This window comes from Thamnophis sirtalis, unplaced genomic scaffold (assembly GCF_051295495.1).
Source record: "Thamnophis sirtalis isolate CommonGarterSnake01/CBP01778 unplaced genomic scaffold, rThaSir2_p1.2 scaffold_4, whole genome shotgun sequence".
Taxonomy (NCBI): domain Eukaryota; kingdom Metazoa; phylum Chordata; class Lepidosauria; order Squamata; family Natricidae; genus Thamnophis; species Thamnophis sirtalis.
Genome location: NW_028261384.1, coordinates 7,549,185 through 7,571,390, shown reverse-complemented (window position 1 = coordinate 7,571,390; position 22,206 = coordinate 7,549,185). Strand labels below are relative to the sequence as shown.

General features: G+C 44.6%; 1 protein-coding gene across 1 annotated transcript; it reads left to right on the top strand.

Moving 5' to 3' along the window:
- Positions 1 to 5,580: 5,580 nt before the first annotated feature.
- XIRP1 (xin actin binding repeat containing 1) lies at positions 5,581 to 21,205 on the top strand. The gene is made up of 3 exons (XM_014054816.2): positions 5,581 to 5,964; positions 8,108 to 8,160; positions 13,052 to 21,205. The coding sequence occupies exon 3, from the start codon at positions 13,054 to 13,056 to the stop codon at positions 20,635 to 20,637; it is 7,584 nt and encodes a 2,527-aa protein (XP_013910291.2). The 5' UTR covers positions 5,581 to 5,964; positions 8,108 to 8,160; positions 13,052 to 13,053; the 3' UTR covers positions 20,638 to 21,205.
- Positions 21,206 to 22,206: the final 1,001 nt, after the last annotated feature.

Below are 22,206 nucleotides of genomic sequence, written 5' to 3'. Positions count from 1 at the left end.
CCCGAGGTACGGCAACGGTGCTATATATGAATCAATTGCCAAGCGTCTGGAATTTGATCACATGACCATGGAGGATACTGCAATGGTCAAAAGTGTGAAGAATGGACATGGGTCACTTTTTTCAGTGGTGTTGTAGCTTTGAACAGTCACTAAATGGACTGTTATAAGTCAAGGACGATGTATATTGCTGCCAGGAAGATGTAGAAATGTGTTGTAGAGTCAACCTTTGGCTATGACCACCCCTAGTGAAGACTTTGTCTCCATCATGTTGTCTTCCTCCCATTCACAACCCGTGAGCTTCATCTCCCCCGTAATTCTGACGGGATTAAAGCACAGGCAGTCCTCGACTTACGACCACAATTGGGAACAGAGTTCCCATTGCTAAGCAAGGCAACTGTTTAATGAGTCACACCTGATTTTGCAAACTTTTTTTTTGTTGTTGCCACGGCTGCTAAGGGAATTGCAGCAGTTGTTAAGTGAATCCTGCCGTCATTAAGCGAACCCGGTTTCCCCCGTTGACTTTGCCTGTTAAGATATTGGCTGGGAAGGTTACAAATGGTGATCACGTGACCCCAGGATCCTGCCACCATTGTGACTACACACATGATCACATGACTGTGGGGAAGGGCGTGATGGTTTTAAGTGTGGGAACCAATCGTGACTTTTCCCAGGGCAGTTGTAACTTCGAACGGTCACTCAGCAAGTGGTTGTAAGTTGAGAACTACCTGTAGTATTTTCCATCTTCTGGGATCATTCCAGCTGGCTTCCAGGGGTGAATAATCTCTTCATGAGAAATCAGGAGTGGATTAACTGGGAACAGAAGCAAAAAATGCAAAAAAGGGAATTTGATAATGAAGATATCATATGTCACAGCTAATTTAGGGATGATGTTTTCTGTCTCTCAAGTGTCCTTTGGGGAGAAGCTGTTGGAGGGGTATACAGTTATTTTCCCTTTACAGCTAGTCCTTGATTTATAACAGTTCATTTAGTGACCATTCAAAGTTACAACGGCACTGAAAAAAGTGACTTATGACCATTTTTCACACTTATGAGCGTTGCAGCATCCTCAGGGTGACGTGATCATAATTTGGATGCTTGGCCACTGGCTCAAATTTATGACGGTTGCAGTGTCCCGGGGTCACATGATCCCCTTTTGCGACCTTCTGACAAGCAAAGTCAATGGGGTACGCCAGACTCACTTAACGACTGTTACTAACTTTACATCTAGAGTGATCCACTTAACATAAGTGACAAGAAAAGTTGTGAAATGGGACACAAAGTCAACAAATTTCTCATTTAACCACATAAATTTTGGACTCTGTTGTGGTCTTAAGTTGAGGACTACCTGTATATTTCCCCCCTGACTCAAGAATGATTTACCATTCATGAACAATTTACTCAAGAACCATGGTTTATCCCCCTTTCCATTTTAAACCAGACCTGTATGATATTTCGTTCAGCCTTCCTGAATGTGTGCATTGCTCAAAATGTGCTACTATCTAGCAAGTGTGTTTGTTTCCATAATTGTGGCTGTGGAAGTGCAGATAAAAGCAGCCACATGCAAAAGCCAACTATAGCTATTGGAGATAGGAGGGCTAACAGGATAAGCAAAAATGATTAAATATTTTTTCTGCCTTGCTTTAGTTCAACATTATCATCCCTCTCTGGCATCTACTTACAAAATTTGTACAGGATATGTGTGTGTGTGTGTGTGTGTGTGTGTGTGTGTGTGTGTGTGTGTAGATCGATAGGTAGGTAGGTAGATAAATATATAGATATTCTCTCTCTCTCTCTCTCTCTCTCACACACACACACACACACACACACACAAACATCCTCAAATTCTCCCTCTCATTTTTTTTTTCTCAAAATGGGTTGTTATGGAGCATGGAGCTTTCAAAATTCAGTCATATTAGAAAATCTTACTTCACAAGAAAGAGCACTACTGATTTCAAGGTAGTGACTCAATCATCAATAGCTGATTTTAAACATGCTTAGGATAAACACGACCATTATCTGACTTTTTTTAAAAAAAAATATATAAAATTAATTAATTAAAAAGAAAACCAAAACAAATTTCAAGAGTAGATTCGATGGACCACAAATTCTTTTTCTGCCATCAATATTTCTCTGGAAATACTTTTCATCATAGATTTGGGGGTGAAATGAATTCCTTCTTCTCTAGTTTTGCCGTTCAACTAGACTTAAATTCTAGTTGCTCTTTCTGGATTATTTTCAGAGGCCTTACTAAGAGCAAACTACCTTAGGATGGAATGGGGTGCAGATGGATGAACAAGTTTCTTATGTCCACAAGGCCTCATTTCTATATACAGTAGATAAAGGTAGTCCTCAAGTTACAACAACGTAGTAAGCCCGTGAGTCACGCTGGTCGTAAAGCTGACCATCCATGAGACCAATCTGATTTTATGACCTTTTTTGGAAGGTGGTTATTAAATGAATCCTGCAGTAGTTAAGTAATTGTTCATTATTTTTCCAAAAACAGGAACTGAATAATGGTTTTTTGGCAAAAACATTGTAAAACCCAGCCATATGAGCGCAGGAGTCTGTACAGATCAGGTCCTCTCTGGGTCAAGGATTCCCTCCCTACAAAAGGCTAAAAGTCCAATAAGAAACAAAAATAGAAAAAAGAAAGACTAAGATGTAGAGAAAAAACATCACGACATAAAGAAGTGTGTACTTCTTGTATTTCTTTATTGCTCTTCACCTTATAAGCCCTGCAGAGTCACTTTGCAGCCAGATGGGCTGCAAACAAAATTAATAAATAAATACGTTAAAAGTGGCTTCTAATTTTCTCCCTAACAGTTATAAATACAGGTAGTCCCCCACCAATGACCACCCTTGAGCCCAAAATTTCTGTTAAGTGAGATATTTGTTAAGTGGGCTTTTGCTCTATTTTACAACCTTTCTTGCCACAGTTGTTAAGTGAATCACCGCAACTGATAAGTTAGTAACCCAGCCATTAAGTGAATTTATTTATTATTTATTTATTAAACTGGCTTCTGGCTTCCCAATTGGCTTTGCTTGTCAGAGGGTCCCAAAAGAGGGATCACATGACCCCCAAGACACTGCAACCGTCATAAATGTGAATCAGTTGTCAAGCATCTGAATGTAAATCACTTGATTATGGGGTTGTAAGGGTGAAAAATGGTCATAACTCACTTTTTTTCGGTGTCGCTGTAACTTTGAACTGAATCAGGTCACTAAATGTACTGTTGTAAGTCGAGGACTACTTGTACAATTATATATCAACTGATCTCTAAAGTCACATCGCAACTCTCTTTCTGTCTATAATCTATCCTGTGTAATCCTCAAAACCTTAAAATCACATTTGATTTGTTTTTACGCAAAAAGTCCATCAGAGATTACCAATAAATGTAGTCTTTTCTCTAATCCAAAGAAGTCACCACCTCCACCCATGTTCCCTAGCACAACAACTTTGGGAGGTACGTCAGATGTGAGAGTGTGCCCCAGTGGTGGGATACAACTGGTACGCCCCAGTATGGGCCTACTGGTGCCTGCTGGGAGCACCAGGTACCGTTCTGGTACGGTGCTCCGGAGGGCCCACCCGCCCACCCACGCTCCTTACCGCTATTTGAGCCTATCGGGGTTTCACGCAAGCGCATGTAGCATACGGCGCCTGCGCAATGCTCCACCAAGCAGCTGGAGCATCGCGGGCAGTAAGTATACATGTGTGCGCTGCGCACCTTCATGTGGTTGATGCCGGGCCCCATTGCAGGGTTCCGGTTGCAATGGGATCCGGAACCCACCATTAGTGTGCCCGTTACAATGTCTCATAAGGAGCTTTAGTGGCTGAGGGGGGGATTAGAACTCAGATCCCTTCGCTCATAGTCTTCCACCTTCACCACTATGCTGTTTTAGCTGTTGGGATAAGAGGGAGGACTGGCCCAAACAACCCATGAGATTTCATGGCTGAAGGAAAACTGGAACCGGAATCTTCCTGTTCTAAGTCCACCATCCTTTCTACTAGCACAGGGGTGTCAATTTCATTGAGCTTGGGGGGCTGGGGTAGGCGTGACTGGGTGGGCGTGGCCAGCTGGGTGGGCCAAGTGGTATTGGACCTGGGTACTTGAGACACCGCCTGCTGCCAATTGCCTCCAATAGACCGATCAGATCCCACAGATTAGGCCTCCTCTGAATTCCATCCACCGGCCAATGCCGACTGGCGACTACCCGGAGGAGAGCCTTCTTTGTGGCTGCTCCGACCCTCTGTAATGAGCTCCCCGTGGGGATTCGAACCCTCACCACCCTCCAGGCCTTCCGTAAAGCCCTTAAAACCTGGCTGTTCTGACAGGCCTGGGGCTAAAGAGCTTTTGCCCCCCTTCTCGAATGGTATGGTTGTTGTGTGTTTTTAAATTTTGTATTGTTATGTCTCGTCTTTTTATTCCCGTCTGTACCCCCTTCCCTGATTGAATTGTGAGCCGCCCTGAGTCCCCTTCGGGGAAAAGGGCAGCATATAAATGTAATAAATCCAATCCAATCCAATCCAAGTGTCCTGCCAGTGAAAATGGGCTCCCGAGTTCCGTTTCTGGCTGTGACAGCCTCCTGCAACCTTCTGCCAGCGAAAACGGAGCTCGCGAGAGTCGCAAGCAGCCCTCCCAAGCTCCATGCTGGCAGAGGCACTGGGGGCGGTCTTTTGCTGTTTCCAGGGCGGCCCCACGGGCCATATCTAAGCACCCCGCGGGCCAGATCCGGCCCAGGGGCCTTGAATTTGTCACCCCTCTACTGGATTATCCTGGCTGTGATCTGAAAGGGAAAGACTGACCAGAATCCTCAGTGAGGATTCCATGGTTAAAAGTAGACGTCACCCTGGTTTTCCCCACTGCAAACCCCACTACAGATAGTCCTCACTTAACGACTAATCATGTAGCAAGTGGCCAAAGTTATGACATACCCCTCCGAAAGCTACTGATGACCTGGTTCTGACGTTCTGAAGGCCAGCCCCTTCTCCTGATGGTCGTGCAACTACATTTTGAATGCTTGGGAACAGAACAGAACAGTACAGAACAGTACAGAATAACAGAGTTGGAAAGGACCTTGGAGGTCTTCTAGTCAAACCCTCTGATCAGACCCTGTAACAGTTCAGACAAAGGGTTGTCCAATCTCTTCTTAAAAACCTCCAGGGATGGAGCATCCACAACTTCTAAAGGCAAACCATCCCACTGATTTGCATCATCTTGCAGTCCTGCAACCATGATTTACTATTGTTTTTTTTTTTTTTTTGGTGTGGAAAACTTGCATTTATTTCTGGTTTCCACCCAAAAAAACCAAAACACCCATTGCAAATGATGGAATCCTTTAGTGCAGCTTTTGCTTAACAACTGTTGCGCTAAAGCTTACAAAATCAGTCAGGGTCACCTGGTGGCCTCTTTAATGACCACCACTACTTATAGCCATAATTCTGGTCTCAGTTGCTGGGTTGGGCTGTGAGACAGCGACTGGCCCAAGTCCACCTTCCTTGCAGACGTTTCATTACCCAACTAGGTAACACCATCAGTGCTGTGATGTAGGTTGGTCAGACAGAGGAGCACAGGCCTAAACTTCTCCAAGCGCCTCCATAGCTAAATGATAAACTTGAGCTGGAGTATATCCTCAGTGTCAGCCCAGCATCCTTTCCTCATTCTGCCAGAATTGCTGTCCTCCAGCGTGACCCGTGTATTGCGTCTTAAAACTGTCCTTCACCACCCAGGAGTAAACCTTGATCTACTTATGCTGGCGCCCTGGGATGTCTCTTAACTTTTGGAATCCCCCTCTGTTTCAGATGAAAAATTCCCTGGAGTTTTAGCTGCATCTGATAACAGAAGTCACGCGACTCCTCAAGGAGAGGGATTCTCCCCATCTCTCTCCATCAAGGAACGGTCTGCTCTATATCTTTCCCGGGTAGCAGCTGCTGCTGCTTATTCCACCAACCGTCGGAGCCAGCGGGTGAGTTTTCCATGCTTTGCATTTCTGCCATGTTTCTGCCTCTCTGGAACTATTTTAGCAATGTCCTTCTCCAGCAAATGTTCATTCGGATGGAAAAATATGTGTATATCTATTTACTTTTCAGTGCCATGATGAGCTTTTGCGGCAAAACTGCCCCTTGTGCCACTAACCACATATTTCATGCCTCTGAATGTTACGGGAAGCAGAAATGAACAAGGGACTTTGTAAAAATTTGCAAACTCCAAAGTGCAAAAATTAGAAATCCTGGGCTCAGATGGCATCAAAATATATGAAGAAAGATTTTAGAAGAAGGACTATACCAGCTTTTCAACTGGAAGTCAAAAGTGGTAGATTTCACTGCCCGTAGTTCCTTGCCAGGCTGGCTAAGAAACATGGGAGATGGCTCTCTAAAGCCTTGAGCTAGGAAAGATGAACTTTACTACAAATGGATGATGCTGTATATTAGTGTCCAAGGGAACTATCATTATAACCAGCAAATTTGTCAGAAATTCTGTTGACAATCAGATGGGCATTAGATTTGTAATCCGCCCAAAGTCATTTGGTTGAGATCGGCAGCTATAGTAAGTAAGTACTTACTCCTTTCTCTTACCAAGAGAGAGGGAGGAAGGAAGGAGAAAGAAAGAACAAAGAGAAAATAGATAGATAAATAGGTAGGTAGGTAGGTAGGTAGGTAGGTAGGTAGGTAGATAGATAGATAGATAGATAGATGATAGATAGATAGATAGATAGATAGATAGATAGATGATAGATAGATAGATAGATAGATAGATAGATAGATAGATAGATAGATAGATAGATAGGGAGAGAGAGAGAGAGAGAGAGAGAGAGAGAGATCGGTAGGTAGGTAAGTAGGTAGGTAGATCGATAGATTGAGAAAGAAAGAAAGAAAGAAAGAAAGAAAGAAAGAAAGAAAGAAAGAGGGAGAAGGAATGAAGGAGTAAGAGAGAGAGAGAGAGAAAGTGAGAAGAAAAAAGAAAAAAGAAGGAAGAAAAGAAAGAAAGAAGGAAGGAAGGAAGGAAGGAAGGAAGGAAGGAAAGAAAGAAAGAAAGAAAGAAAGAAAGAAAGAAAGAAAGAAAGAAAGAAAGAAAGAAAGAAAGAAAGAAAGATTCTCACTTAGAAATCTAACCTCCATCAGTTCCTAGATATTCAGTTAGGATTCATTTAATTCTACGGCCTGAACTTAATTGTGACATTTCTAAGTGACTGAACTGTTCCTTCTTCCTTGATATGACAGAAAACTACACCATTACAACCCCATTGTTATTTTCTTTGCCTTTTTAACCCGACTTTCCCCCAGATTAATGGGTGATAAAACCGAAAGATTTTATATACTTTTGATGCTGTGTTTTCTCAGTAATGGAAGAAGAAGAAGAAAAGGGAGGAAAATGCCACTGTAATGTCGATCCAACTAATGACCACTTAAGATTGACCCACTCTTAGGCTGGGGAGGAGACGAAGGACCCAGCAAAGCAGCGTTCGCCGATCTTAGCCATGTTAAGATATGTGGACTTCAATTCCCAGAATATCCCAGCCAGCATGGGATATTAACATGGCTAAGATTAGCGAACAGTGCATTAGAGGGACACCACAGAAAAGTGAACCGAATATAGTGTGTTTGCATTTTATGGTTTGGCATAAGGGGAGAGTGGGTCTGCAGCATAATGAACAAGCAAATATAGGCAGTCCTCAACTTATGGCCACTATTGAGCCCAAAACTTCCATTGCTAAACAAATAAGTTATGTTAAGTAAGTTATGTCCCATTTTACAACCTTTCTTGCCACAGTTGCCAAGTGAATGACTGCAATTGTTAAATTAGTAACATGGGTTGTTAAGTGGATCTTACCTCTCCATTGACTTTGCTTGCCAGAAGGTTGCAAAAGGGGGATCACTTTTGCAGGACACTGCAAACATCATAAATATGAATCAGTTGCCAAGTGTCTGAAGAAAGAAAGAAAGAAAGAAAGAAAGAAAGAAAGAAAGAAAGAAAGAAAGAAAGAAAGAAAGAAAGAAAGAAAGAAAGAAAGAAAGAAAGAAAGAAAGGTTAAATTTATATCATACACTACCCGTGTATAAATCATGCACCATCTAAACTGCTTTTCTGTTTTTCTATGTTCTATTCAGAATTTCATACACCAGATTCCTTATAATACTCTTGATAACCAGTAATCAAGCAGGTAGGAAATTCTTAGACTATGGTTGCCTAACCCAATTTCTGCTGTCAAATGGCTGCAGTTCATGTGATAATTGCATTTTTGGAACTCCACTAATCCAAATTAGTTTGCAAATGCCGTTTCATTTCTTCTTCTTCTTCTAGCTTACTCTCACAGTAGTTTCTTGCTTATTAAAAAAACGTATGTTCATGCATATAACTGAGGAACTCACCATGTTAAAAATGTGCAGGAGAAGGGAGTGGATTCATATGTTTTAATTCAGGGATCTCTTTGATTTTGTACATTATGCAAGTCCATCAGGTCCTGTGAGAGAAAGGAATGAAAAGCAAATAATCCAGCTATTTTCCTCCACTGTATCCTTCCTTCTTTCTGTAATTTTGCCTGCTATAGAAGCTGGCATCTCTTACCTCATTGGGTTATGAAGCTAAGGAGGATCGGGACCATTAATAGCTGCATGAGAGATACAAGTAATCCACAACTTACGGGCCATCATTGAGCCCATTTTTTTCTGAGATAGTTGTGAAGTGAATTTTGCCCAATTTTACAGCCTTTCTCACCACAGTTGTTAAGTGAATCACTGCAGTTGTTAAGTGAATATGGCTTCCCCATTGACTCTGTTTGTCCAAAGTTTGCAAAAAGTGATCCCATGACCTGGGACACTGCAACCGTCATAAATATGAATCAGTTGCCTAGCAGGGGAATTTTGATCACATGACCATGGGGATGCTAGAACCCCATGTGTGGAAAATATTGTATTTTTCAGAGTATAAGACGCACCCTTTTCCTTCAAAAAAGAGGGTGGAAATCTGGGTGCGTCTTATACACTGAATACAGCATTTTTTGCCTCCTGAAACCCCGCATCCTTTGCAAAATGGCCGTGCATAGCCTTTAGGAGGCTTCCAGAGTGCTCCTGGGGGGCTTGGGAGGGCAGAAATGAGCGATAAATGGGCCATTTTCTGCTCATTTTTGCCTCCCATCCTCCAGGAGCACTCTACAAGCCTCCTAAAAGCTATTCATGCCCTTTAAAAAAAACAAAAACCCCAAAACAGGCCCATTTTTTGAAAAACAGGCCGATTTTGGGAATTTTGCAGAGTGCAAAAACTTTTTCTTTTAATTTGCCTCTTCAAAACCTTGGTGCGTCTTATACTCTGAAAAATACGGTAAATGTGGGAAACAGTCATAAGTCTCCTTTTTCAGTGCCGTTGTAACTGTGAACACTCACTAAATGAACTGTGATAAGTCAAGGACGGCCTGCATACCAGAGAATCATAGAGCTGTAGGCTAAATTGGGAAACTGAAAAGTAATCTTGTTTTCAACCTTGGAAGCTTTCAGATGTGCCGACTTCAACTCCCAGAATTCCCCAGCCAGTCATGGGAGCGGAAGTCCTTACTTCTGAAACCTCTGACTGTGGTCCAGTTGCAAATGTCCATCCATGTGACTCAGTTGCTGAGCCCAAAAAGAAGGGGGCGGTTTGACCGTCAGAACTTCAAATTCAGGTCCCAAGTATCCCCACAGGAGGATCTGTCAGAACTTCAGTCAGTCACTAAGCGGCTAGTCATAAGTCGAGGACTATCTATCTGAAAACCATAAGGCACCCCACAGACCCCCGAGGCTCCAATATATAATTCTTTCAATATGAATTACTTCAACAACCATGGAACACAGAATAAAACATTTGGAAGGGACCTTGGAGATCTTCTAGTCCAGCCCCCCTGCTCAAGCAGGAGACTCTCTATGGCTAACATCGCATGCCAAAAGTGAGTGCGTGCATGGCCACACCCAGAATGCAATGTGCATGCGACACCCCCACAATCACCCCTCCCCCTGCGCATGCACGCGCCACATTTTGTGCCTAGCAGGCCTCCCTGCAGCCTCCTGCGACCAAAAAATGGGATGCAGGGAGGCACACCGCTCCCCCATGCTCCCCCATTCCCATACATTTATGTGTGACCCCCCCAAGCATGCACGGCAGTGACCCGAAAATCAGCTGGCCAACATACATGCGCGGTGCAGCTTCGCATGTGTGCTGGCCAGCTGCAACTTCTGAAGGCAATCCGTTCTATTGGTTGATTGCTCTCACTGTTAGGACATTTCCTCTTAGTTCTAGGTTATACAATAATACAATAGCAGAGTTGGAAGGGACCTTGGAGGTCTTCTAGTCCAACCCCCTGCCTAGGCAGGAAACCTTATACCATTTCAGACAAATGGCTATCCAACATCTTCTCCCCTTGATTAGCTTCCGTCCGTTGTTTCTCTTCTCGCCTTTTGATGCTTTGAAAAATAGTTTGACCCCCCCCCCATCTTTGTAGGAACCCCTCAAATGTTGGGACATTGAGATTGTTGTTGGAAATATTGGAACCTCCGAGATTCCAACTCTCCAGCTAAAACCATTGAAGAATAGGATGCCTAAATGATTCTTTCCAAACAAGATCTTCTTGATGCTGATTTGTTGGGTGACAATGAATCAACCAATCCATCAGTCAGTCAGTCAACCATTTTAACACAATGAATTGAAATTTAAGGGATGGTTTTGGAAGACTTCTAATCTTTGGAGCTGCTTCACACACTTATTTGTTGGTTTTCCTGAACAATGAAAAAATGAAAATGACCAGAAACTTTTAGAGCCGAGGTGGCGCAGTGGTTAGAGTGCTGTACTGCAGCCACTTCAGCTGACTGTTATCTGCAGTTCGGCGGTTCAAATCTCACCGGCTCAGGGTTGACTCAGCCTTCCATCCTTCCGAGGTGGGTAAAATGAGGACCCAGACTGTGGGGGCGATATGCTGACTCTGTAAACCGCTTAGAGGGGGCTGAAAGCCCTATGAAGCGGTATATAAGTCTAACTGCTATTGCTATTGCTATTAAACATGCAAGAGTAGCAGGATAACAGAATTGAAGGGACCTTTAAGATCTTCTACGCCAACCCCTTGCTGAGGCAGGAGGCCCTATATACCATTCTAGACCGATGGCATTACAATATCTTCCTAAAAACCTCTAGTGATGGGGCACCCACAACTTCTGAAGCCTCCCACTTGTTAATTGTTCTCACTGTCAGGAAGTTTCCTTATTTCTAGGTTGAATCTCTCCTTGACTAGTTTCCATCTTGCCTTGCCTTTGGGGAATAGATTGATCCATTCTTCTTTGGGGCAGCCTCTCAAATATTGAAAGGTTGTTATCATGCCACCTCTTAATTCTTCTTTTCAGATGGGCTCACCAGAGGCAGCCAATAAACGTCAGACAGGGCATCTTTAGACACAGGTACAGGTAGAACTTCTCCTCCAAATTCCCCCAAAAGAATAGGCACCATTCATTCCAAGCTTTTGAGATTTGAGATTGAGATTGAGATTTATTACATTTATATGCCGCCCTTCTCCCAAGGACTCAGGGCGGCGTACAACAATTAAAAGAAACACACAATACAAAAGTTTAAAAAATTTAAATGGAATATCCCGAACCTAATTAAAATTGACAATACACTTAAAAAAAAAATTGAATTAAAATTAACTGTGGTCAATAAGTTATTTTGTTTTGTTCAAGCCAGGCTTGAACAGCCAATTTTTTAGGGCATGTCAGAAGGACCGGAGGTTGGGGATTATACGAAGCTCCGGGGGCAGCTCACGCCAGAGGGAAGGCGCTCCCACAGAGAAGGCTCTCCCCCTGGGGGTCGCTAGCTGACACTGTCTGGCCGACGGCACCCTGAGGAGGCCAACTTTTGGGCGTAATGCTTCGGTGTGAGCCAGATTTATAGGGTGCAAATGGCTTCCTTGTTGTAGCTACTCACTGGAACATTATGACCATTCACAAGGAACCGATGGCCATTGTCCAAATATAGGAAGTTATGTGCTAAGAGGCTGCCAGGCCTGCTCCTTGCCATCTCTCTCCCTGCTATCCATTTCTGATGCCAAGGAGCCAAGGTGGCGCAGTGGTTAAATGCAGCACTGCAGGCTACTTCAACTGACTGCAGTTCAGTAGTTTGGCTGTTCAAATCCCACCAGGCTCAAGGTTGACTCAGCCTTCCATCCTTCCGAGGTGGGTAAAATGAGGACCCGGATTGTTGTTGGGGGCGATATGCTGACTCTGTAAACCACTTAGAGAGGGCTGAAAGCCCTATGAAGCGGTATATAAGTCTAACTATTGCTATTGCTATGCCAACCAGATTAGATGACCTTTGTTACCTTCTGGAATGCCTGAATAAAGCATTAAACACCAGAGTACCACTTCGATCTTCTGTGTCAAGTTAGGCATCTCTTCACCCCACTCATCAACACACCCTTCGCTTAGCAGACAGTTGCTTAATGACTTATTCAAAATTAAAATGTATTTAGAAAAAGCTTCTTGCTACCCGTCCTCAAAGGTACGGCTGACCTACGCAACCCTGTAGTCATGTGATTGCATTTTGGGTGCTGGGCAACCAGATCTCTGTTACGACCAGTTGCAGTGTTCCTGCAGCCACGCAGCCACAATTTACAATTGTGTTTTCCAGCAGAAAATGCCCCACCCCAAAAAAAAGTGCATTGGATAGGCGAGATTCACTTAACGACCATGTGATTTGCTTAAAGACCATGGTGGCTTGCTTTACGACAGTGATAAAGCCAGTAGAAACATCAACTCCAGACAAGGGGTGCCTCGACTTACAACTGCAATGACTTACAACTGAAATCCCTTGTGGTTGCAAGTCGAGGACTACCTGTAGTATTGATGGTGGAATTCTCAGTGGTGTGGGATGTGGGGTGTGTGGGTGTGTGGGTGTGTATGTGGGTGTGGGTGTGGGTGTGTCAGACGTCTGGAATGAAGACACCTCTTTTCAATATTAACCCAAACTGTTGCATGAGTTTGGACACTAACAGGATGGTTGATGGTGGCATAATACTGATGCTGAAAACCCTGTTTCCTTAGAGATGGCAGACACTCAGAGTGAAAGGACTTCCAGTGCAGATATGAAGAAAGCAGTGGAAGATCTACCACCACCTCCTCCTCCTCCTCTTCTTCATCTCCAGGACTCCCCTGCTGCCCCTGTGACACAGGATTCCAGCTGTCTTCCTTTACCTCCGCCTAAGGAATCCTTCTCCAAGTTCTACCAGCAACGCCAAGTGAACGAGCTCAAAAGACTTTACCGCCACATGCACCCTGAGCTGAGAAAAAACCTGGAAGAGGCTGTGACAGAAGACCTGGCAGAAATGTTGAGTCCAGATGACCCTAACGAGGCAGTCATGGCGACTCAGGATGCTGTGGTCCCAGGCGAAGTTCAATCCATGCGTTGGATCTTCGAGAACTGGTCCCTGGACTCCATCGGGGAACGTCAAGCTGCTAAAAAGCTGTCCGAGGAAGAAGCCATCCCAAGTGGAGATGTAAAGAACAGGTCCATGAGGTTTGAAGGCCAGCCTTCCGGAGACGGAGACGAGCTGCTCACTTCGGCCAAAGGATCGGAGCTACCAGAAAAGAAAGGAGACGTAAATGCAGCTCGGTGGTTATTTGAAACTCAACCTTTAGACTCTTTAAACAAAATGTACCTGGACGAGACAAGTGTTCAAGAAGTAGTCTTGAAAGAACCTGTTGAGCGAGGGGATGTGAAAGGAGCAGCCCAACTCTTTGAAACTCATTCCTTAGAGGCCTTGGGTCACTGCAACTCTGTGGAAGAGGAGAGCATCCTACAGCTCAAGTCAGAGATTCAGGAACTCAAAGGAGGCGTCAAGAAAACCGTCAAGCTTTTCCAGACTGAACCGGTCTGTGCTCTCCAGGATAAAACAGGAAGCGTTCATGAGATCAAATCCATCTGCAGAGAAGAAATACAAACCAACTCTGTGAAGACGGCTCGGTGGCTGTTTGAAACCCAACCGTTGGACACCATCAACAAGGATACTTCCAAAGTTCAGGTTATTCGTGGGATATCTCTGGAGGAAGCTGCCAAGGGAAATGTCAGCGGAACAAAATGGGTGTTTGAAACTCAACCTCTAGATGCCATAAAGGAGTTCACAGTGTCCGAAGAAGATTTCAAAGCTTCTCCAGATCTTATCGAAGGAGCCGATGTCGGCAAACAGTGCCTACTTTTTGAGAGTCAACCTCTTGATAGTCTGAAAGGCGAGTCCTCCAGCAGCCCTCCAGCTAAGGAAGAAGTTATCAAAGGGGATGTGAAATCAACTCTCTGGCTATTTGAAACCCAACCTATGGAAACCCTGAGGGATCATTTTGAAGTTGGGCGTTTAAGAAGAGTAGAGCTTTCAAAAGATGAGAAAGGAGCTGTGAAGCAAACAAAACATCTTTTTGAGACCTGCCCTTTTGGAAGCATCTCAAAAACTCCCGCTGAAGATTCCTCCGCTGCACCTGTCCAAGAGGTAGAGAAAGGAGATGTGAAAGCATTCAAGAGCCTCTTTGAGACACTCCCTCTAGATAGCATCAGGCAAGTCAGCACTGAGGAGATCACCAAGGGAGAAGAAGACATCCCTTCTGGGCAGGTGAAAAGTAACCAGCTCCTGTTGGAAACAACACCTTTGTACGCCATTAAGGACTCCTTTGGCCACTTCCACCAAGTCACATCTGTGAGTAGAGACGAGGAAGTGACCAGTGGAGGTGTGAAGAACTACAAATGGATGTTTGAAACCAAACCTTTAGATGAGTTTGATGGGAGCATCCAAAAAGTGGATGTGATCAAGGGCATCACGAAGCAGGAGATAATGGCTGGAGATGTTCAGACAGCCAAGTGGCTCTTTGAAACCCAGCCCATCGATGTCATCCACAGCCAAGTCAACCAAGCAGAGCAGAACATTTTTGAGAAAAGGGAAGTTTCTCAAGGGGGAGATGTAAAGACTTGTCGGTGGTTGTTTGAGACACAACCCATCGATGCCCTGTGTGAAAAAGATGAGATGAAGGAGAACCAAGGAGAGCTCGTGCCTCAAGCTGATGTCAAATCATATACGTGGATGTTTGAAACTCAACCTTTGGATACCCTGAAAGGTCAAGAGGAACAGCACTTACAAGTCAGAAAGACCTTCCACCAGGAAGAATTGCAAGGGGTAGATGTGAAAACTGTCCGGCATCTCTTTGAAATGGAACCTCTGTCCAGTAATATCCCTGGAAATAGCCAGAAAATCATCAGGTGCTCCAGCCGGGTGGAGATACAGTCTGGAGAGGTGTCCAGAGTAAAAGAATTCTTTGAAGCCAAGCCTTTGGATACAGCAGCTAAATCAAGGATAGTCGTGAAAGAAAGCCCAGTAGATGGAAACATTGAACCTGGGGCTGTGCCCAAGTTCACTTGGCTCTTTGAAAACTGCCCCATGGATACTTTGAAGAGCAGTGCCGAGAGTCTCCCAGAGATAACTCTGGAAAATACCATTCAAGGTGGAGACGTTGGGGGCAAAAGATTCATTTTTGAAACCTTCTCTCTTGATCAGATCCATGAAAAAGAGAACGAGACGCAAATCCAAAAAGCCCGCGAAGAAACCTCAAGGAAACCCAACGTCAACTCTTGCATTATGCTGTTTGAGACCCAGCCTCTCTATGCTATCCAGGACAAAGACGGGGGATACCATGAAGTGACCTCGGTGAAGAAGGAGGAAGTCATAAAAGGTGACGTGAAAGGTGCCCGGTGGCAATTTGAGACGAAACCCTTGGATGAAATCAAGAAAGACGACGAGGTCTTTCTAATCCGAGCTGTAACGCAAGAGGATTTCAAGAAGGGAGACGTCCAATCCGCTAGGTGGAGATTTGAAACAGAGCCTCTCGATTCCATGGCAGAAGAAACGAAGCCCACCTTGAAGAGCGTTGAGGAGGTACCGAAGGGAGATGTCCAATCGAGCAAGCAACTTTTTGAGTCAGAACAACTCAGCCAAAAGAAGTACGTGAGGATGGTTAGTGTCAGTGACGTCCAGCAAGGAGATGTCAGGACATCCACCTGGCTTTTTGAAAATCAACCCATGGATTCCTTGAAAGGAGATTCTGAAGGTGCCTGTAGCTTGACCACAGTCCAGAGAGAAGATATCCATAAAGGAGCTGTCAAACGCTGCACATGGCTCTTTGAGACTCAACCAATGGACAGTCTCAAAGACACAGAGACTTCAACAAGCACAGAGTCCCTGGAAGGAATTCCTCAGGCCTGTGTAAAAAGCACCACGTGGCTGTTTGAAAGAACCCCTCTGGATGAATTCAGCTCTCTTCATTGCGGCAGAGAAGTGGAGGCCAAAGAGAGAACACCATCAGATACTTTGGAACTGTTATTCTCCCATCAGCTGATCCAAAAGAACGGCATCCTTATTGAAGCCAACAACACCAAGGGCATCAAGATGGCAGCATACCACTTTAGCAACCAGGAAACCCCCAAAGTTCAAGATGAAATGGTTGTAGAAGACAGTTTGCAAGTGGTCTTGTCGAAACTCCTCCAGAATAGTTACGTGGAGGCCTGTGGGTTGCTAGTGCGAGAAGAGGAGAATGGCGGTATCAAAATTAATCCCATACAGCTGTTGGACTTTGACAAAGCTGAGAAGAGCCAAGAGAAAATGAGGAACAACATGGCAAGGACTCTTCAAGAACTTCTTAACCAAGAGATCTCAGCTAAGAAAGGAATAGTTATGCAGGAGGCAGACACAGGATCAACAAAGGTGATTATTTACTCCCTCCGTCAATGGGTGGCTGAACAGCATACATTTGTGAAAGGTGATGTAAAGTCAGTGATCGGGAATCTCCTGACTTCACGAGGGCAGAGAACCACAGCGACCATCAAACCAGAGGACAACGAGAAAGGGAATGTCCAGTTGTATACTCGCTGCATTGAGAAGGGAGATCTTGACTACTTAAAGAACCTCCAGAGGGAGTCGGAGATAGAATCGCTCGTTTCTACACAAGCGAAAGAAGAACCGCCAAAAATTGGGCAAGCGGTCGCGGCACCAACCATGGTGCAGGACAAGGCAGGAGTGATGACGGCAGATGTGATCCAAGGGAAGCATGACTGCTCTCAGCAAGCATTCTTGTGGAAGGCCAAAGAAGGTGTGTCAGAAAGAGAAGCCCCCCACGCAAGTCATCCAAGTTGTACTCCCTTTCATTTGGCACACTGTGGGACCCCATTGTCATCCAAAGAAAGCATAGTTCTTCCACCTGTCACATTGCCCTGCCGGTTGGCGGAAGGAGCCCAAAATAGTAGCCAAAGAACACCAGGACCACAAATAATTCTGGAAAATGGAAAGGAAAGAACATCCATGCAAGTGGCAGATTGGAAGATGGTTGAAGTTCACCACAGCTTCAAGGCAGGAGGAGAAATCAACTCTACAACAGTTCAACCCCCAACAACACAGGTCCCTGGGAATGATCTTCAAGCTGCAATGCATAGCCTAAGGAGAGCCACAGCAGAAGCCCAAACTCTGCAGCAGCAAGTGCAGAATAAGCTGCAAAAGATGACTGACAACGTGCAACTGTGCAGCACCCAACCCTGCATTGCAGTGGTGCAAAACACAGTGCCCAAAGAAGGCTGTGCGGTCAGCAAGCTACATCCAAGTAGCAAAGTGTCCTCTTCTAGACCGCAGGAGGCGTTCGGACCTGGTGTCAATCTGTCTCAGAGGAGCCCGGCATCCTTGCCCCTAAAGGTCAGTGACCCCGAGGAAGGACAGGGAGGGACACAGCCTTTTGTGGCCCACCAAGCTGGCCAAGTGTTACCTAGGACAGACCTTAGTATTAAGGACGGCCTATACACAGCCAAGCCCGTGAAGTCTTATGTAAATCCATTCCTAGAATTGGACTACCAAGAGCACTCCGTTCCTGAAGAACGCGAGCAAGATGTTATAATCAGAGGGGATGTAAAGACAGCTATCAGAGCTCTGCAGAACGCTGCAACCGAGCAGAGGCAAGTCGAGAAAGAGGATGTGGTCCGCGGCAACTTAAAAGCCGCGCTTAAGTCTCTGGAGAAGTCTAACGTTAATGTATCCCAAGGGGACTTTAAAGCAGCCATGATATACAGAAACGCAGGGCAGTCACATTCCATGGGTAAACAGAAACAGGAGGTTGAATGTCTTAGTGAACAGACAGTTACTGTAGCTGTGCCACCTGCAGACTCACTAGATGTTAATGACCTTCCTCCTCCTCCTCCTCCTCCAGCTTCATTGATGAGACCTGATGTCCACGCGGCTTCACCTCAACCAGGACAGGTTGAAGTTCGGTGCTGTTCCCCATCCACGCAGCCATGTGACCTCAAAACTCCCTTGTCTTCCCCAACCAAAGCGGGTCATCAGAGATCTTCAGAAAAGCCGCAGCTGCCAACCAAGCCCGATGTGATCACCCCACCAAGGAAAAAGCCTGTTGTCCCCCCAAAACCAGACTTCCTTTTGAAGGAGGGACTCCCCCATCCTGCTGGCGTCAACAGAGGGCAACCGGGGAAAGCACCCCTGCTTCCTTCTCCTTCCAAGTCTCCCACCTTGATTGAACAACAGAACAAGCCAAAGACTTCACCTACAATGAACCAAGCATGTGGACCTGAGATTTGGGGACACTTGGAATGTAGAGAGGATTCCGCTGTGTGTCCTTCACCCAAAGTGACCAACGTTGAGGGCATCAGTGTTGAGAAGAAGTCAGTAAAAGGTATCATCACATTGCCTCTGCAGGATGAAGAAGAGAAATCTAAGGCAAGGAAAGAGGAGAGGGCCAGAGTCAATGTGATTGGCCACAGCTCTTTGTTAGAGACAGTAAGAACTGGACTGGAGAGCCCTGGAGGAGGAAATTGTCATCTAACCAAGGACCTTCAAGGGTTCCAGGAGACACCCCAAGAAGAAAAGAGATGTCCTTTACCCGAGAAGCAAGATTCTCTCACACCTTTTGAATGCCAAATTAATCTTAATCCTAATCTAGAAGTTCAGAGGAAGCCCTATTTGTCTGCAAAATGCCACGCCAATGTTCTGAGGAAAGGAACGGTCATGACCCATGCCACACCATCACAGCCAGAAAAAACAAGCGTGGAATCACACGCAGACAGCTCAGCCTCTGCTCTTTCCCCAGACTCAGAAGCCAAACAGCTTCTTACAGGAGATCTGATTGCACACGGAGGTGGCTCAAGGGATCCAGAAACGAAGAACGACTGGGATGCGGAGAAGAGAAACCTTGGCGTGGTCATGAGGGGAAAGCCTGGCAAGGAAACCGAAGAAGAACGTCGCAAGAGATTATCTGTCCATAAAGAGGAGATCATGAAAGGGAACGTCAAGGAAGCCATGGAGATATTTGAAAACCTACGGAAACAGGAGGCTCTAGAAGAAATATTGACCCAAGTGAAGGAGTTTGAAGAGGAGACATCGAAGGTGGACGTCAAGGCCTTGAGAAATCTCTTTGAGAACGTGGCCGTTTGGGTGGCCGATGAAAAGCCTCAGCAGACAAAACAGCCCAAAATAGAGAAACCCGAACAGCTGAAGGAACTTAAAGAAGATTCGGAGAGTGTCTCGTCGGTGGAGTTAGCTTTTGAAGATCTGGAACGAGCCAGTGCTGAGATTGTTCACCTGAAGGAGCAGACCCTGAGTAGACTTCTGGATATTGAAGACGCCATTAAGAAAGCTCTATATTCCATTTCTAGTCTCAAGTCTGAATCAGACATAGCTGGGCTCTCAGGCCTCCTGAAGGAATCGCTTGGAAGTTCTCAAGGCCTTGCAGCGGGGAATAATATACGCAAAATCAGTATTATATCCAGCAAAGCCAAGCAAGAAAAGAGGACACCGAGCCCATCATGGGAAGGAGACAAGGTGGCTGATCAGCACGAGGCGCCCAAACTGTCCCTAGAAGTTCCACGTGTGATTCAGCCTCGGTCAAATTCTCCTTCTTCTCCCTCCTACATCTCCATTCAATCTGCTGCACGGAAAAACACAGAGTCGTCCCAGATTGTGCCTTTGGTTTCATCCCACCCTATGGAAGCGGCCGCCAAAAGAGAGGCATTCTCTCCAAATCTTTTCAGCTCCTTGCCGAGTAAACCGATGAGATCCGATGGCTACGAAAGGACCCTCGGTGAAGGGGATCCGGAGGTCATCCAAATTAAAAAAGGAGGAAGCTTGATTAAACAGCAACAGCTTAGCAGTGCCAGACACTTGGCTCAACACCTCAACAGTAATGGTACCAAGGAGAAGGACACAGCCCAAGAGGGAGCTTCTGATTGCAACTCCAAGACTTCTTTAAGTGCTTTAAGCCCCTCCAACCCCAGGAGACAGAAGAGTATCCTAGAGCTGCAAACGAGCCACGATGGATCCAAACTATATGGGGCTACCCGGACAGTGACGGAGCAGTACGAGGAGGTGGATGAATTTGGAAACAAAATCATCACATCGTCCACAACCGTCACCAAACAATCCGAGACCCAGACTTCCTCCACTTGCGGCATTGTGTCTTGCCCAACCAGATATGAAGTCACAGCTTCTCCAATACTTCGCCGGTATCTCAACAGCCCAGCAAATTTCCCTTCAGATGATGGTCACCAAGAAACAGGGGTGGTCTTTGTCACCTTTAGCAATTCTAAGCCAGTGAAGAAATAAGCAAATGTCCTTGAGCAGAGATGTTGAGGTCAACTAGATCATCGATGTTGACCGTCCGGCATTCAACCCCTTTGATCGGATTTTAAAAGGACTGGAACCCATAAGAAATGTTGTTGTCCTTGTGTCCATTACTGCTTTTTAAAGAAAGAACAAAAAAACCCTCCAAACCCTTTTTGCCCTCCAAATAATGTTGGGTCTGAGAGACGAGATGCTGTTCCTTCAAAGCTGGTCCTTGAAGATTAAAAGGACTTCCAATTCAAGTAGAAATCCAAGTTTCCAGTTCCAGAGAGAGAAAAGAAAAAGCCAGAACTATGAAATAAAATATAAAAACAAGATGGGTTCTTTCAACACCAATCATCACCAGCTGAAGATGGTTTGCCTTAGGCTATTCATCTGATCAGTGGCAAATTAGGGCAATATTGTGAATATAGATTTTTTTTTTTAAATAAGTGGGTGTCTTTAACTCAGTCTCAATTCCTGGCAATTTCCTGGATTAGTCACTAAATTTTTCCAGGAAACATTTTTGGAAGTGGCTTGCCATTGCCTCATTCCCAGGACTGAGAGAGAGAGAGAGAGATTGGCCCCAAATCAACCAACTGACTTCATGCCTGAGAAGGGACTAGAACTCACGGTTTCCTGATTTCTAGCCTTGTGCCTCAACTATTACACCAAACTGGCTGTCATTTTGAGACATATGCTAATTTCCTTGGCCCTTTTTGCTATTGGCCTAACATTTTGCTTATTTCTCTGTTTCCCTTTTTTGTGTGTCCAGGGAGATTTCTCTTCCCAAATTCTTTCTCTGATAGAGATACATCACGAAATGAGTGTGGGGGATATTCCCCAAATGAAAGTAGAGAGTTTATCCCTTTTTAGTTTTATTATACTTCCTTTGGGCAGATTTGTTAGCACTATTTAGCAAGAGTTACATATTAGGGGAAATTACAGAATTTTAAGGATTTTCCTCACTGCAGTCCCCCCCTGATGAAAAACAGGGAACCTATTTTCTAGTTAAATGCGGGAGGCAGTTAAACATGTTGATAATGATTTTATTATCCTCTTTTTTATTTAGGATTGTAATTAATTGATTGTTAGTATGTATTTTATTCTAGAGGCATTGCTTCCTTTATCTCTTGCAACCATGTTTAAATCAATTATATAAATTTTATTATGCCTTTTTTGTATATTCTCAACCGAACATTTTAGATATCCTGGGGGGGGGGGTATTTTTTTTTAAACCCCCATATGAAGATAAACAATGACTTCTGAAAATTAGTTTGTAGTTGTTTTTCTTGTGTTGATTATTTGCTGTATTTTGGCTGAAAAGGGTTCAAATTCCTCTGAAATGAGTTGGCTCAGACTAGCAAAAACACTTTTTGAATAAAAGATGGCTGGGTATATCCATTCAAAGCCAATAGTTAATAGAAAAAACAACAATTATGATACTAATCCCTTTACCCATCCTTCACCTTTTATGTAAATTTTAGTACACAGAAAAAAATGTTTTTCCTATCATTTGGTAATAAAAAGTATCAATGGTCACTTACTTGTAGAACGCTGTTTCCTAACTTT

Excerpts from the sequence above, each read along its gene's own strand:
- XIRP1 (XM_014054816.2), top strand. The coding sequence starts at position 13,054 with ATGGCAGACACTCAGAGTGAAAGGACTTCCAGTGCAGATATGAAGAAA.